The sequence below is a fragment of the Elephantulus edwardii genome, unplaced genomic scaffold (genome assembly GCF_000299155.1).
Source record: "Elephantulus edwardii isolate Elephantulus edwardi_28Jun2011 unplaced genomic scaffold, EleEdw1.0 scaffold00104, whole genome shotgun sequence".
Classification (NCBI taxonomy): Eukaryota; Metazoa; Chordata; class Mammalia; order Macroscelidea; family Macroscelididae; genus Elephantulus; species Elephantulus edwardii.
Window position 1 is genome coordinate 7,651,121 of NW_006399854.1, and position 17,704 is coordinate 7,668,824.

Sequence of the window (17,704 nt, forward strand, 5' to 3'; positions counted from 1 at the left end):
AGGGAATACCAGAGGAATGTCTATCTGTGTTTCATTGACTATGCAAAGGCATTTGACTGTGTAGACCATAACAAACTGTGGCTGACTCTGAGAAGAATGGGAATCCCAGAACACTTAATTCCCATAGATTAAGAAATTATTTTTTGGCAGTATAAAATGCACCCACCAAGAATCTATGAGAAATTAGAACCTTCTTGTTTATACTATTCAACAAAAACCCTAGAATGCATTAGGCTCTACCCTTAAGAGTATAGAGAGGACAATTTATGATGACAGAATGTTTACTAGGAGTGAGACACTGTGCAAAGGTGTTTCACTCACATTATTTATTACATCTTCACAAATAACAGATTAGGTACCATTAATTTTCTTTTGTAAATCAGGAAACAGAGGTTCAAAGACATTAAGCAATTGGTTCAAGGTCACGTGGGTAGCAAGTGGGACACTCTCAAGTCTCTGCTCTTAATTTACTATGTTAATGGGGAAAGGCAGGGTGTTTATGAGGTTACCCAATGTGCTTAGACAGATGCTGCACCAGATACACAGACAGACAAAGAGCCATGGGAAAGGGCAGAATGAACAATTCAGACTTAAGGAAGGGAAGAGGTGGGCTAGCAGTAATGTAACAGATGAAGTGACATTTAATTTGAGCCTTGAAGGATAAGGAAGAGAGAATGGCATCCCAGGTAATGGCAATCATAGAAGGGGCAGACAAACCTATTTTGATAATATGATTGGAAACCATTAACACCAAGATATAGCTGAGGAGGCAGCAAGAGGCAAGTAACATAGATGGAGAGAAGAAGGAATGGAATAAGGTTGCTGTGAGATGTGTAATTGGAAGGAGGAATTTTTGAAGAGCTCATAGAGGGTTCTGGTAAAGCAGGAGGAACCTTAGATTTTCTTTCAGCCGATTAAGAGTCACATGTATAGCTATTACTTAAAAAGTATTTTTACATCTACTTTTTAATATGTAAAAATCACCAGCAGATGAAAAGTCACCAAAGCCCCTCAGAGGTGGTATTGCTTATGCAAAGTAAAAAATGACTGTGTCTGACATAAGTATATACAGCCAAGATGGTCTTGGGATTTACTGTCATTCTCAGTGTCAGTGTCTCCAGCTTACGACTTCTGACTTCAAGGATGCACTTCAGGCAAGATGCGGTAGGTGTCACACTACAGAACTGGTATTTAACAGATTCTGCTGGATGGACCAACAAGCACTTCAACAAGTAAACAAGAACCACCTTGCTGTCATTCTTTCCTTTTTTGTCAGTTTTATTTCTGTCAAGTAATTAAAATTCTTCTTTCCCTTCTTTTTTCTAAGCTCCCGGGCATCATGGAAGTCTCCCTCATGATGCTTATTTGAAAAGATTCCTGCTCTTTGTCTTCCATAATGCCAAACATCCTGGTGAATACTGAATAATAAACAAAACGAGCCAGATGTCTGGGCACCAGGAGCCTTATGTAATATGCAAAATATCTACATACTGTCTTGTTATTTTAAAGTTCTAATCTAGGCATGTATCATATTATCTGAACAATTAATGAAAGGGCTCATCCTTTTTTAAAAAATTACATTATTTCTAGATGTTACTCTGACATACTGACATGATGTCAGCTCAAAGATGAAAAGGCCAACACTGGCCAGTTTCTCTCACTATGCAGGATCCTAACAGTTCAGATGAAAGCCTAACACAAAAGGGCCTTGTTAGAGGTATGTGCTACAATCCCCAGCCTGAAAGAACTCTTTAGATTATAAGCATGGCATATATAGTATCCAGGTTTGTGACTTGAGCCTTTGGTGAAAACAGTCAAAGACAAAAACCTAAAGTATTTCAGGTCAGAACCAGCTTGTCACTTCAGCACTGTGACAACTGTTGCAATCAAAGGGCTGGCCAGGTTCTCCTTCCTGGTTCTCCTGAGTGACCACCAGGAGGCAGAGTGGTGCCACAGAAGGTCATGCGCTTAAGCAAGAAGTCACAGTTAAAATTCCGTCTGATTCAATTCCCTAGTATGTGTGGGACCTTGAGCAAAGTGCTCACCCTTGTTTTCTGATCTGAAAAGAAAAAGTCTGATAGGATAAATTTGAGGTTCATAAATGGGTATGTATGGGTAAGTCTTGCATAGGATCCTTTTGAGGGATATTATTTGGTATTCTACTTTGTGCACTGAGAGCTATTTAGCCTGAGACAAGCTGTTTTACCACTTTGGGCTTCAGGGTTCACATCTGTAAAAGATGCAATCTTTTCAGAGTGGTTATGGTGAAGGACAGCTAACAAGCAGAAAGCATCATCAGAATGGCTTCTCAGCAGCAGATGTTCACAACAAGGTGACTATTGTTACCAAATACTGTTAGCCAATCAGAAAAACAAAAAGCACATTTAAAAAACCCAGGTATCTGTGTCCATTATATTTCTTTCAATACAAAATAAATTTAACCACATTACTTTAGTGTTTACAGATTGCTCTGACTTATGCTGTTGAATACTAACCTGAAAATGGGGGCTAGATACACACTTGGCAATTTGTTTAAACAAAGGTTCTTGAATTTTAACAAACTGTGAAGGTTCAATAACATCCAATATTTCTTCCAGCTCCCCAAGAAACATAACCTGTGAATACATGAAAAATACAGAATGTCAGGTGCTTCATTAAAAACCTATCTGAACAATGTGGATTAACATGAGCCATTTTAAGAAAAGTTTATAACTATAAAATGAAAATAAAATTAGATCAGACATGACTTCATAGTTCATTTCACAAAGAATTCACAACAGGATTATTTCATAAAAGTTGTCTAGAGCACTAAAAATAGGATTCTATTTATTTGGAATAAATACTTAATGTGCCACATCTATTACACAGAATAAGCACTACTTGTTTGCATGGAGCAGTGGGACCCACTAAAAAAACAGAACTTTCCCTTTGGGGCTATGGACTGCTCTCACTTCAGTTATGTGCCTTCTGCTGTTTTTCCTTAAAAAAAATGCAGGTCTAACCTGCACAAAAGTGCAAAAAAGCAAAAAAAGCGAGCAGAAGTACACAGAGTCAGTCATCTAGTATTTATCAAAACCAAAGTCATTGTGGTCAAACTGATTCTGACTCCCAGTGAGCATATAAAATAGGGTGGAACTGCCCAATGGAAGCAGACTGTCACAGCTTTGCCACAGAAGAGCTGCTCATTTCAAACCAATGACCTTTTAATTAGTGGCCAAGTGCTCTGACCACTGTGTCTCTGGCCTCCTTCCAATACATACAGCCTCTGCTATGACCATGTGCTCCTCTACCTCTAGGATGCGCCAGTGAACACCATTAGTGCAGGCTGATCCGTTCTCTCTGGACATACACACATTATACAAGATAATCAATCTTACAGCCTCTGTATTGAAAGCCTTGGGAAACATAGCTATCACAAGGACAATCAAATCAATAACATAGTTAATTGTTTTTAATATAAGGGAAAATAAAAGCTAGTCGCCTGTTTTGTCATGGAAAAAAAAATTACCATAGAAAAAGCTAAGTGTACAAAGAACAGTTTTCACATCTTTAGATGCATGTGGGAAGCAATGCATAGTTTAATTTTATCGAGCAGGTCGTAAGAAAGGAGATGATTTCCTGAAAATCTGTCAGGTAACGTTTTGGAGACCTGAGCTGACATGCAAAAGTATTTCTGTTACAAGCAAAATATAGTAGGTAGATCTCATCATTTGTCAAGAGCCACACAGAAGTTCTCCTTAAATCTTCCTAAAATGTAAAATTAATAGCTAACCTTTTTTTTCTAGGTCACTGTCCACAAAGAACCATGGTTTCTAACCTTTCAGAAAAGAAGCTGCTGATCTGGTGCCCAGCTAGGCTCCCTGCCAAGCTAAGAGACTCACTCACCCAAAACAACCTCACACAGCACATGCTTGCTTAGGTCTTGGCAACAGTACAAATGACAGGATGTCACAGACCTCCACGGTCACTTGTGAACAGCTGAAACTAAAGGCCCGTTCTAGATTCTGAGATTACTCACAGGAAGATCTCATCTATATTATGTGGCTGTGGGGGAAGTTTGGTCAAGACAGAAGCTTCTCCTTCAAAACAGCAATACCTCTTCATGAAGGCAGTCACTGGGCAGGTGGCGTGGGAAGGTTAGGAAAAGACCATCAGGCTTGAGGTATGTTTGTCTGGGCTTCCCTGGAGCCGAGCAGCATAACAGTTAAGAGCCCAAGAGTTCCAGGAATCAGAAAGGCAGATTCTGGCTTAGTCAACTATCCCAAGTGGACTTGGGAAGGCTCAATTTCGAAGTCTCAAGTTCAGGAGAAGTGAAACAAAGCATTTAAAGTCTGGCCTTCCAGAGCTAGATGACGACTGTTGTTTTGTTGTGTTTTGTGTGCCACTGAACTGGAACCAACAGATTTCAGAGGCAATTAATCACACAGGAAGATACTACCCATCTTTCTCCCATGGCACAGCTGATGGATTGAAATCACAGCTGAACCTTCAGCAGATTTTCAGAGGCAATTAATCTCAGAAGAGAAGACTGCTCATCCTTCTTATACGCAGCAGCTGGTGGATTGGAACCATGTGCCTTGAAGACTGCAGTGCAGCTTCTTTCCACTAGGCCACCTGAGCTCTGGATGAGATGAATGACTTTCATTCATGCTTAGCCCAGTGCCTGCCACTCAGGAAAGTCCTTCATAACCTGGCAACAAATACTCTGATAAAAAGCACTTACCTCTTTTTGACTACATGTTTTGGGCCAAAATTTCATTAATCCCCTAATAACCTAAAATAGAAAGAAGGAAAAAAAAGGGAAATAAAAAATAAGTGGCATGTCATTTTTCATATATACTTCCAAGAAAGGTATTCTTTCTTTCTGGGGTTTTATGAAAGTATGGAGAGAACACTTACTGGTTCTGTGAGTGAAGGATCTTTCTCCAGAAACTGTACTATGCAATATGCCAGCTGAAGGGGAGGGGGGAGAAAAGAAAAAGACAAAATTATAAAATCTATATGCTAAAGGTTCAAAAGAGGTATTATTAAAATTTCCTTAAAAGCTGCCAGACTCTGGTTTTAATAACTTCACATTCAATTTCTGTCAACTACCATTAAAATAAAATGCACTTAAAAAGGCAAAATAAAAAGCTATGTTTGCAAGCCAAAGACTGACACTAATAAAGCTCCAGGGGAATTTAAGAAAGGAGAGACATGGAGTGTACTAGAATATGAAGACTCCGGCTAATGAAAAGCAGACGTGAGGTATCAGTGTGTTTGAAAACTCTCTTGTGGTCTGAACTACATCTCTGGCTGAAGGCTCTAAAAGGTCTACCCCTTTCCCACACTCCACCACAAGCCTCTTTTCTCTCTTGGCTTATATTGAAAGTACTGGGGGTTTGTTGTGGCTCCAGAAGAGTCCTAGACAGAAGTAGGCACTTAATAAAAACCTTGCTGAATGCCTGAAATGGCATACCCAAACTCAAGAGCAGTTTTGTAAGTAAATCATAAGTTGTGCCTATCCAAGTTAGGAAGAACCTGGAGGAATGTAATAGGAGTTCTACATGGAAAGCTAATTCATGAAGGGAAAAATTCTTTTTAAAGATGCCTAAACATGATACTCTGTTTCAAATACAAATGGCAAGCTCTGTTAATAGCTTGTAAAAATTCCTGGACCCAAAACCTACCCTTGCGAAACATTTTGATCATGTTTTGTATTAGAAACATATGGGCTAATTTTCCTCGAAACACGGCACTTCACATTTAAACGGGAACATTGCTTAGAAAAATGTGTTATATTTTTAAGCAAACTCAAAACATTCCCTTCGAGGGGAGGAGGGAGTCAGAGGTCGGAAACACTAAAGTTTAAAGTGCCAGTTTATTAACCTCCTAGTGGCATGCTCACCATGCAAGGCAGTGTTAGCAAGGAAATTAAGAGTGGGGAGAAGAGTGGGGTGTGCTTTTTTAGGTAACAAAGGCAAGGGGGGGGAGACAAATATTGCCTGATTACTTGTGAGAATGTTTATTTGTGTGGAAAAGACACTATGTATAACCTAGAAAGGACAGAAGGGCAAATGACAGGTAACTTCAGACTGAGGGTGGCACTAAAATTCTGAAAGGTTATTACATGTGTCCAAAGCTTTAAGTCTGAAAAGCCCACATACACTTCATAGTATCTAACTCTTTCAGTATCTAATTGTATAAGCTGAGGCAAGACATGGAAATGATAAAATGAAATGGCTTGTCAAAGGCTCCTCCCACCTTAAAGACAGCCCCATAATTCCATTATGTACAGGAAAAAGATATGTATGCAATTTCACTTCTCTTATGAAGTACTTAAAGCTTTAATAAGTTTTTATGTTGTTGTTGTTTTTAAGTTAAGGAAACTATTTGGCAATGTTAAAAAAACCCTGCATTTCAAAACATTTTATTTGCCTCCAGAATTAGTTGTACAAAATTCTACCTGAGCATGGAAGAGTGATAAACTCCTGACAGTGTGTAAAGGGATCAACACTTTCACCAGAAACTGTTTGTGTTCTGCCTTAAGAGGTAAAGCAAAGCCATTGATAATACTAGGAAAAAGAAAAGAGACACGAATTAGCACGTTACCACAACAAGCTAAACTGAGAGTCAGTCACTGTGAGATTGGTTAAATCTTAATCAGTTTATACTGGTCAATAACAATTTCAAACCTCCCCAAAGCATTCAAGGTTTCTTAGTCACTTCAAAGAAAGAAAATCTGCTCAGGACCACCCAGCAAAGACACTGTGCTTTTAGTTCCTAAAACCTTTGGTATCCAAAGCCTTTTATGTCTTCATTTTCCCACAAATAACTGCATATCTTACTCTCTTTCTCTTTAAATAAGATTCTTTCCATCTCTAGACTTCATTTCCTTTCTATTCCTGAAATTTCTGCTAAAACCAAAACTAGGAGAAAACGTGCATGTCTTTACCTTCTTTGTCTCCTCCTATTAGGAAGAAAGACAAAGCAATCACTTAGCCTCTCTTAAATGTAGAAAGCTACACTCTCCGTCTATTAATTTTATTACTCTAGGTTGCAGTTCTCAGAAAATATCAATCCTTTCAAATGTAATGTAAACTTGGCTTCCTACAGATAATGCAGAGGAAAAAAAAAAGACAGGTAGTCGTCTAGAGATTAAGGCAAATGAGGTGTCTGGTAGGAAGTGGCTGACCAGCATCAAATGGATCAGCTCTACAGTGATGAATGAATGAACTGGTACCTCTCAATCATTCCTGTGAAACAACAATGTCTAATTGCTGAACAATTAGGGACTCTGGGAATGGGGCAGCAGGCTTATAAAGACAGATGGGAAACATGCTAAGCACAAATGAGAAAACCAAATGTACATACAGCAAGAATTCTAGGTCAGCCTTTTCACTGTGCCCCTGAACCTAATTTTCAGAATGATATTCACCTGTGATTAGCAATTAGCTAAAAATGTGCTTACCTTCCTAATATTTCCAACAGTTCAGCTACACCATTGAAGTGTTCTGTTTCATAAACAAACCTATTAAAAAAAATAAAGATATAAAGACAATTATATTAAGTTCAAATTTCTTATTTATCTAATAATTTCTATAAACACAGTAACTTTTCCTCTCTTTCGCTCTCTCTCCTCACCCTCTACTTACCTTAGAAAAATATTGTTAATCTGTTTTCGGATAAATGCTCTAAGACCAAGAAACTTGCCGTAAATTCTGTGTAAGACTGTTTTTAAATAGTCTCGTTCCCGAGGGTCTTCACTGTCAAATAGTTCCAAAAGCTGGAGTAAATAAAAGACAGTTCTAGTCAGAAGTGGTTTCGAGAAGATACTTGAGAATTCTGTAATTCATTATTTAACATGATCCCCTGGCTTGCTCCAGAATGTATTTTCTATCTATTCCATGCCAGAAACAATATCAGTCTCTGGGAATACAATGATAAGAAAGTTAGACAAGGTCTCCCCTCAAGGTTTATGTTCAAGACAAGAGACACGCAGTAATATCACTAATGACCACCACAGATGACAGAGTCAACTGTGACTATCAGGCACAAGTGAAGCAATTAACATTAATCCTCTCTACGTATGGTTCATACTTTTTTCGCAGATAAGAAAACAAGTCCAGAGAGGGTAGGCAACTTGCCATGGTCTCACAGCACAATCAGTGGTGGAAATGGATTTAAATCCAAGCAATATATGCTCATGATCTCAACTCTGCCACATTTTTGACCAAACATACAGTTAAGAAAAAGTGTTTGTCACTCTGAGTATATCCAGAAAAATGAAGCAATCTAAACCAAAACAAACATCAAAAAGTTCCCAATGATAGAGACAATGCCCCATCTCTGGAGATAGGTTCTTGTTACAGAGGTGTGCTCATCTTTTACAAGTTTATCAAGCTGAAGATTTACGATTTTTGTGTAGTATGTTATACGTTCTGAAGAGATCTATAATACAAAGTCGGTAACATGTCCCAGTAAGATCACGTGAATGACAAGAGCCCATGTAACTCACCCAAAAGATGTAACAGCCAACATCTTAGGCTAAGTGACAGCAAAACTACATATTCAAGAACTATAAAGAATTCCAATCATCTCTACCCCCCCCCCCCCCGGAAACTAGCAAACTGACCCTAAAATTAATATGAAAATGGAAAAGGCACAGAACAGATCCTAAAATTCTATGGAAATCCAAAGGATTATATGGAATTCTATAAAGCTAAATCAAGGCAGTGTAGTATTGGCATAAAGACCGATAAACAGATTATATGTATATAATACGTGTGTGTGTGTGTGTGTGTGTGTGTGTGTGTGTGAGACAGACAGAGAGAGAGAAAAAGAATAGACATTGGCGAGCTCTGGTGGCCTAGTGGCATGAAGCTGTGCTGCAATCCCAGAGGTGCACAGTTCGAATCCACCAGATGCTCTGCTGCAGAAGGAGGGGCAATCTCCTCCTGTATGTGTCAGATTAGACTTGACAGTACATACATTTAAAAAAAAAAGGATAGACATTATAACAAGGAAAAAAGCCCCATAATCTTCCACATTTATGGTCAATTGATTTTTAATGAATGTCAAAAAGAGTTGGAAACAACCTAAGTGCCTATCAACAAACGAATGAATAGAGAAGCTCTAGTATATTCACACAACGGAGTATAATGCTGCATTGAAAAACAAGGAACTCATGCAATATAACTCAAAATGGGTGACCTTGGAGGACATTATGCTGAGTGAAGTATCTCAGTCACAAAAGGACAAATACTGCATGGTGCCACTGTTCTAAAGCAGGTCTGACATCGGAGTTGGGGGGGAGACCGCAAAAGATGGGTTATATAATATATACTGCATTGAGACAGACGAGGGAGAAAACTGTTTGAAAGGGATATGTGATTGGCTATTTTTGTCATGACAGGTGTCTAGAGCGAAGGCTACATGGTGGAGTGGACCCAGGGGAGGGATTGTAAAACAATGAAAGAATTTTTCTTTTACTTTTCCAAGAGGGTAGTGTACTAGAGGGAAGGGTTGGGCGGGGAGAAAAGTGCAACAATGAATGAATGGAAATCCAAAGTCTCTATAAATTTTCATTGAAATTAATAATTAAAAAAAACATGAAAAGATATCACATGAAATAAGAAAAGAAATATTTACAACCTCATAAGGAACTTCTATCAAGAATATATAAAGAACTCTTTGTTTCCTATTGGCATCAAGCAATGACAGTGACAGCATCCTTTCAAGGGGTTTCTGAACCTGTAAACCACATGAGAGAAGTTTGCCCTGGTAAAGAAGAGCCACTGGTAGGTAACCTTGAACTGTCAGACAAAGTCTTTGGGTTAGCCATGCAACGCCGATGGACTACATCATCAGAGCTCCCTGAAGAATTCTACACCACAATAATAAAAACCTATGGATAGAGGATTTGAACAGCAATGTCTCCAAAGAAAATATACAAACAACAAATCAAAACCAAATCTACTACTATCAAGTCAATTCTAACTCATTATGAGCTTCCACTGGGCTTCCAAGTGGGAACATTTTAACAAGAAGAAAGGGTAACTTTAAGTGTTGAGGAGCTTCCAGACTATTTTCCAAAGTGACTGCACATTTTACATTACCATAGGGAGCAAGATGGACAGCACACTCCCGTGGGATTTACTACCTGCGAAACCCACATGAGGGTCAGCTGTGAGTGATTCTGACCTGACAGCACATTAACAGTAACAGCGTTGTTGTGTATCACTGGGTTGGAACTGCCCCATAGCTGATCTTCCAGTGGTTTTTCAGAGGCAGTAAAGTGACTGGGAAGAGACCATCCAACTTTCTTCCACAGAAATGGGTAAATGGATAAGGTTCTTATTTCTCCACATTCTTGCCAACACTTGTTATTTTTCTTCTTTTTGCTATAGTCACCTCTGTGAATGTAAGAAGTATTGCATTGTGATTTTTACTGGGGAGCTCTGGTGGGCTAATAGTAAGAAGCAGTGCTGCAATTCCAAAGACATGTGGTTCAAATCCACCATTTGTTCCATAGGAGGATGGACATTCTCTTTCCATGTGATTTTACTGCCTCTGAAAACCTGTGAGAGCATCAGCTATGGGTCTATTCAACTCGACAATATTCAACAACAACAATAGTGACAGCAATGATGGGCTTTAGTGTGTCACGTGGCAGAGACTGAGGATAGCACTGAATAAGACAGAGTTTTGGTCAAGTCAACTTGACAGCATCTGTCAACAAGTCGTCCTATTGAACACATTTTCATGTGCTTACTATTTATAAAATGAACTCTGCTTGCACAGTAAGTTACGTTTCAGGCTGCTAAGTGAAAGGTCCACACCACCAGAGATCTTATGCTACTGATACGATGTTTTGTATCACCGAGTCGCAAGTGACTCACAGTTGACCCTGTAGTGGGTTTTCAGAGGCAGTAAATGGCACGGAGGAGATGATTACTGTGCAATTGTCCCCCATACAAGTATCTGTTCACAGAGGTTCCAATAGTGGCATTATTCATAACAGCCAAAAATAGTGATAACTGCATGAAATGTCCACCAACTGATGAATGGATAAACAAATTATGATGCAATGGAATATTATGTGGTCCTAAAGAAGAGCAAAATATTCTTTATGCTGTAACATGAATTAAGTGTTCAAATATTCTATGAAAAAAGCCAGGCACAGAAAAGGCGCATATTATGCTTCCATTTACAAGAAATGTCAAGAAATCTAATCATCCTCAATAGAGAAATACATAGAGATGGAAGTAGAATAGGGGAATGATTATTAACGGATATTCAGATTTCTTTGGACATGGTGAAAATGTTCTGAAATGACATATTAGTGACAGCTACATAACTGTGTGCATGTATTATAAAAGGTTGAATGCAGTGAATCTTATGGTTTAATATCTCAATTACTTTTAAAAAATTACAATTGACAGGGACTTGTGGCTGAAGAAAAACTTGAAGGCGAGCCTGGATTTTACTGTTTCTCATATTCGCAAGAAAGTAAAACTCAAAGTCCTGATGTCTCTGTAGCAAAGCATTCCAAAAACATTTAAGTAGTATATGACTAAAAGCAGACCACCTAACTTATACAAATGTTGAAGACATACAAAAGTCTGACTTCAGGTGAGTAAGATATGCAATTGAAACTGGCAGCAGAAGAGTAACTCCACGTAGGCAGTATCAAATGAAGTATCTGCTTTTGTCTTGTGGTTTTGTTTACACAAGAGCCATAATTATGTACCATGCTCCACCCACTCACACTCCAAGAGGAAAAAATGACTAGAATAACTGCATGAGGCACAAACAAGATTCTCTTCAAAAATAGTGAGACAAAATGTAATTTTTCTCACCACAAAATACTGCTCATTCCTTCATTCAATGATTAAAAAAAACAGTTCAAGCAAACAGTTATTGACTCTCGATTAAGGACCATGAGGAGCCCTAGCAGGACAATGATTTAAATGGCCAACTGCTAAATGAACACTCAGAGATGTGAATACACTTTGTGGGACGGAGATGTGACAGTTGCCTTCAATAAAGTTAGGTTTGTTGATTATCTCATTGAGAGACTTCCTTTCTTTAAAGGACACTCTACCAAGCACAATGTCATTCCCCCCAAAGTATGTGCAACAACGTGTCATAATCCTCGCTTCTAAAAAACACACTGGCAGCACTTTCCCAAGGCAATTTTGTTGGTTCTTTGGCAGCCAAGACATAGTCACTATTTCGTAAAAACCGCAATTCAAAGTTATCTATTATTCTTCAGTCTTAGGAATAAATGAAAATACCACCGCTTGGGTCAGGTCTATCTTATTCTTTAACGAATAATCTTGATGCCATGTTCTTCTTCATACCATGTAGTCCAGCTTCTCAGATTTGCTGATGGTATAGAATGAATAAGTATGGTGACAGACACAACCCTGACACATACCATTCCTGATTTTAAACCAAGAAGCAGCCCTTTGTTCTCTTCAAAAGACTTATTCTAAGTTCTCAGTTCTGAGTGAGTACAATTAAGTCCCTTCTTCACAACATTATTCATCATTTATTATGATCCCTGCCATTGCACAATCTAAAAAGCAAAAGTAAACTTCTTTCTGAAAAGCATCTTGTATTTGGAGAGCATAAAGATTAGAGTCTTGGGAATACTGTGGGGCTGTCCTACTCTGTCCTACAGGGTCACTACAAAACCAATTCAACAACGAGTTTGGTTTTACTAAGGGCCAAGTACTACCAGGCAAAGTGCCAGAAACACAAGCAAAACAGACACAATCTCTGTTTTCACAGAGCCTAGCAAAACAGAGGACATAGGTCAATAAATGGTGTGTTAAATGCTTTAGGATACTGTGTAAACATATAGCATGTGTATCTATGCTGTTTGAGAAAAGTGGGAGGTGATGGGGAACGCTTCAGAGGAAATGGAAATTTGGAATCATCCAGGTACAAGGTGAGGGGAGAGTGTTCAAGGCACATTCAATATACTGAGCCTTCACCAGCCCACCAGTCTGAATTGAAGATGTAATTCACATACCTGCCATCTCTCTGCCCATTTAGAAATCTGCTAAGTATGGACTGAGGCTTTTCCATGTGCCAGGGATGGTCCCTGTTGCTGGGATTTTACACTCGTGAACAAACTTTTGTCCCATTAAGAGAGGTAATGAGGAAGTCAGCAATGCATTTCACAGGAAACCATTCTCCCGAGGAAAGAGAGGCATATGGCATATGGGATCGGGAATTCTTGCCTACCACATGTTCAAAAGGACACCAACTCTGTAACCCACTCATCTCATTCCTTGTTAACAGAGCAGCTGACCTTTGGAGTTCTATTTTTAAATCTCTTTTCCAGTTTTAACTGTTTCAAAAGCGTTTAATGAGTAATTTGCAGTGAACTTAAGAAAAGATTTGAGGGGTCGAAATGTCAGCAGAACTTGAATCAACCATGCTTAAGCATTGTTAACCCTAAAAGAATGTAATGAAAACATAATAATTAAACAAAAATTATTTAACTAATGTTTTCATTAGGCTTTCAATGCATTGCCAGGAACCTAACTATAGTCATTTACAAAGCCACGGTTATTAAATACATCATGTTCTATGGGGCAAGGGGGATGAATCATAGCATATAAACGACTTTACTTATGAGGTACAAGGCCTATTTTTGGCTTTCTGAAAAAGAAAAGGGAAAAAAAGGAAGTATAATAATACATGGGCCTAAAAAAAGGGAGGGTTGGCTCAAATTTCAAAACAAAATAATACATGTGTATTTAGTTACATACACATTATCAAACACACCCTACCAATTTTTTTCTTTAAAAAAAAAAGGTAATGAGAATAGCTTCTTACACCATAAAGTAGTTTTGTCTTATTTAAGTATCTTCTTAAAGCATATAAACATGCACGTAGAAGAATATCCACTATAGTTTCATTTGGGATAGCGAAAAAGATTAGAGACTATCAAAATGTCAACCAACAACAGAATGAGAAGATTTGATTCCTCTGATAATAAAAGCAAAAATATAAGTTACAAACAAAGATACAAGTATGAACATAATGAAATGAAAACAAGCCCAAGATATCTCATTAAAATGGCAAGTTGAGTAACAGAAACATAAAGCAGCATGTACAAATACCGAGGTGGACTGTGCCCTCTACAGTATTAACAGGCAGTTTATTGTCAAGGAAAAGAAGCTGGAACGTTTCCAAGGTGATTAGAGAGCAAAGCCAGACCTGTCAACATGCTGACTCTGGTTTACAGAAACCAGTCTTCTTGCAGCTAACAAACCAGGATGAACCTCTTAGTGTTTTCTTGCAGCTAACAAACCAGGATGAACCTCTTAGTGTTTTAGCCAAAGAATACTTTTTTGAACCTTGTCATAAATCTGAAAGAACAGCAAAATGAAAAAGACAGTGGGGACCTTCTAGATAGAGCTGGAGGACTGAAACTCCCCCTTCTTGAAAATCTTCCTAGAATAAAAGTAAAGAAATCTTTTTTTTTGAGAGATAACTGGAGAGAAAATCAGCTATATTTGCACATTTTTCAGAGGTGGCAAGTGCATAACAAAGATACACAGCTTGGGCTGCCTCTTGTTCCACAATGCTAAGTGTTCTTCCATCTGCCAACAAGGAGGAAACCCAACCAAAAACAAGCCAGCTGATAATAGATAATCACTAAAGGGCTTAAGAGTTGAAGGCAGTAGTTATCTATGATGACAAGAATATGAGAAGAAGCTAAAACAGGAGGACTGGCTGAAAATCAGTAGACGTGACAAGACCAAACTTCCCCTGAGCACCTCAATCCCTGTCATGTGCAGTATACTGACTGATAGTTACAACCTGGAGAGAATGAATGAGCAAGTCTCTAATCTCAGTGACTGCATGCACAGCTAAGTAAAGTATTTCTTGAAAAGAATGAATAGAAAAACTCGCTGCCATTGTGTCTGACCTAACTTACAAGATCCTCCATGGGGTTTCTGCAGTTGTAAATCTTAGCAAGTGGAGACTGTTCCATTTTCCTTCTGAGGAGTCACTGGTGGATTCCAACTGCCAGGGATGCTTGGTCTTTTGGTCAGCAGTGCAACATACTGTGGTCTACACATCACCGGGGGCCCCTCTCGGTCTGTGTAGTAAAAAGTGAGAGCTGGGCCAGGATCTTTTCCTGAACTCCTAATTCTGGATGAGGTAGATTTAAAGGTCCCTTTTTTTGGGAAACTGATAGCCTCAAGAGGAAAGATCTATAGACAATTATCATTTAAGGATTTTCAAGTAAAATGGCAAGAATCCCACTCCATTAGCCAATTGTAAAACACACCAGTTGCCAAATGTCACACACACAAAACAAATGTACAGGGGTGGGATGCGGGGTGCGCGCGCGCACCTACACACACAACAGATGCACGGGGGTGGGAGGCAGGGTGCGCGTGCACACCCACACACACACACACATATATATATTTTAATTGCATCTTGGTGACAACATTTAAACAGGAATATAAAGTTAAGGGTTACCAAGCATCTTAACACAGAAGAGAACAGAAGAATAATGAGAAATTCAAAAGAAGTATATGAGCAATGCAAGAAAGTAAAAAAAAAAAAAACGACCTAGAGAAGCAAGACCTCTAACATCCTCAAAGATAAATACACTGAAGGTAGTAAATAAAACCAGAAAGTTATTACAGGTTAGTATTCAGGAGGAAATAAAGATAAAAATAGTAAAGTAAAAATAATGTTACTGTTGTTATGTGCTGTTAAGTCACCTGCAACTCATAGCGACCCTATGTACAACAGCCCTAAACCCTCTTCTATCCTGTTCCAATATCACTATCTCCGACATACCCACCCCCAATACCCCAGTCACTGAATCAATCCACCTCATGGAGGGTCTTCCTCTCCTGAGATGTCCCTCCATCCTCTCAAGCATGATGTCCTTCTCCAAGGACTGGTTCCTCCTTACAACATGTCCAAAGTATGACACACAAAGTTTCAGAATCTTTGCCTCCAAGGAGCAGCCTGATTTTACACTCTCCAGGATGAACTTGTTTATTTTCTTAGCAGTCCATGGTATATTCAACACTCTTCTCCAACACCACAGCTCAAAGGCATCAATTCCCTTTCTATCCTCCCTAGTCACTGTCCAACTCTGATGTATAACAAGTGATTGCAAAAACCATGGCCTGGATCAGGCACACCTTAGTCTCCAGAGTGACACCACTGCTCTTTGGAGAGGTCCCTAGCAGCAGACTTTCCCATCGCATACATCTTTCAATTTCCTGACTGCTGGTGCCAAGAGTGTTGACTGCAGAGCCAAGCAAACTAAAAATAGAAATAAAAATTTCAGCAGAAAGACTGGAAAATTATTGTTGTTAGGTAATGTCATGTTGAATATGACCCACAATGACCCTACGAACAACAGATCTGAATCCTAACTTTTCCTGTGCCATCTTCACATTTCTTGACACACTAGAGCCCACTGCAGCAGTCACTGTGTCAATTCACCTGGGCCAGGGTCTTCCTCTCCTTTGTCGACCCTCCACCTTCCCAAGCCATCTTGTCTCTCTCCAATGAACCTCCAAAGCCCCTCCTAGCAAAATGCCCAAAGGATGTGAGGCAAAATCTCATCATCTCTGCCTCCAAAGAGCAATCTGGCTGTATGATCTGCAAGACATATTTGTTTCTTCTTTTGGCAGTCCATGGCAGCTCAAAGGCTTCAATTTCTCTGTCAAACTTATTCACTGTCCAGTTCTCAGATGCATCCCAAGCCATCAGAGTCTACAGCCTGAATCACACATACCTTATTCCTCAAACTGACATCATTATTCCTCAATAATTTGGAGAGGTCCCTAACTGTAGACTTTTCCAGTGCAATAAATCTCCTTATTTCCTGACTGCTGGTATCAAGAGTGTTGATTGTGAATCCAAGTAAGATAAAGTTATTGACAGTTTCAGTCTTTTTTCCATCTACCATGATGTTGCCTCTTGGTCCCATGATAAGAAACTCTGTTGGGGTTTGTTTTTTTTACATGGAGATGTAATCCATATTGAAGGCTGTATTCTTTGATCTTCTGTAACAAGTGCTTCAAGTCCTCCTCACTTTCAGCAAGCAAAGTTATGTCATCTGCATAACACAGGTTTACTGATGAGTCGCCCATCCAATCCTGATGCCACATTCCTTTTTTCCAGAGTCTATCTTCTGAAATATTTTCCTCAGCATAGAAATTGACTAAATATGGAGATAAAATATAACCCTGGTAAGCTCCCTTAATTTTAAACCATGAACTGTTCCTTTGCTCTGTTCACACAACAGCCTCCTGATCTAGGTATAGGTTTTGCATGAGTATGAGTAAATGCTCTCAGATTCCCATTCTTTCCAATGTTAACCATCACTTGCTATGATCCACATAGTCAAATGCCTTTGTCCAGTCAAAAAAATAAGCCAATCTTCTGGTATACTTTACGTCCAGCCAGTATCCATCAACAATGATATTCCTGGTGTCACAGCCTTGTTGAACTTCTGGCATTTCCCTATCTATGTACTGTTCTAGCCACTTTTTAATGATCTTTAGCAGTATTTTGTTTACATGTAATATTAATGATATTACTTGTTTAAATTGGAAAATTAAGATCAGCAAACATGAGATGAAGATAATATGATAAAGAAGAAAGAAAGAAAGAAAGAAAGAGAGAGAGAGAGAGAGAGAGAGAGAGAGAGAGAGAGAGA

At 38.9% G+C, this 17,704-nt stretch overlaps 1 protein-coding gene across 3 annotated transcripts in view; it reads right to left on the reverse strand.

Annotated features, from left to right (window-relative positions):
* The window catches only part of PPP2R5E (protein phosphatase 2, regulatory subunit B', epsilon isoform), a 222,240-nt gene that overhangs the window by 18,262 nt on the left and 186,274 nt on the right, over positions 1-17,704 (reverse strand). For all 3 annotated transcript variants that reach the window (XM_006891792.1, XM_006891794.1, XM_006891793.1), the window contains exons 6-11: positions 7,635-7,765; positions 7,451-7,510; positions 6,446-6,554; positions 4,900-4,953; positions 4,724-4,774; positions 2,496-2,615 (exon numbers count right to left, since the gene is read on the reverse strand). In XM_006891792.1, coding sequence (XP_006891854.1) covers positions 2,496-2,615; positions 4,724-4,774; positions 4,900-4,953; positions 6,446-6,554; positions 7,451-7,510; positions 7,635-7,765 — 525 coding nt within the window. The remainder of the gene's footprint in view (positions 1-2,495; positions 2,616-4,723; positions 4,775-4,899; positions 4,954-6,445; positions 6,555-7,450; positions 7,511-7,634; positions 7,766-17,704) is intronic.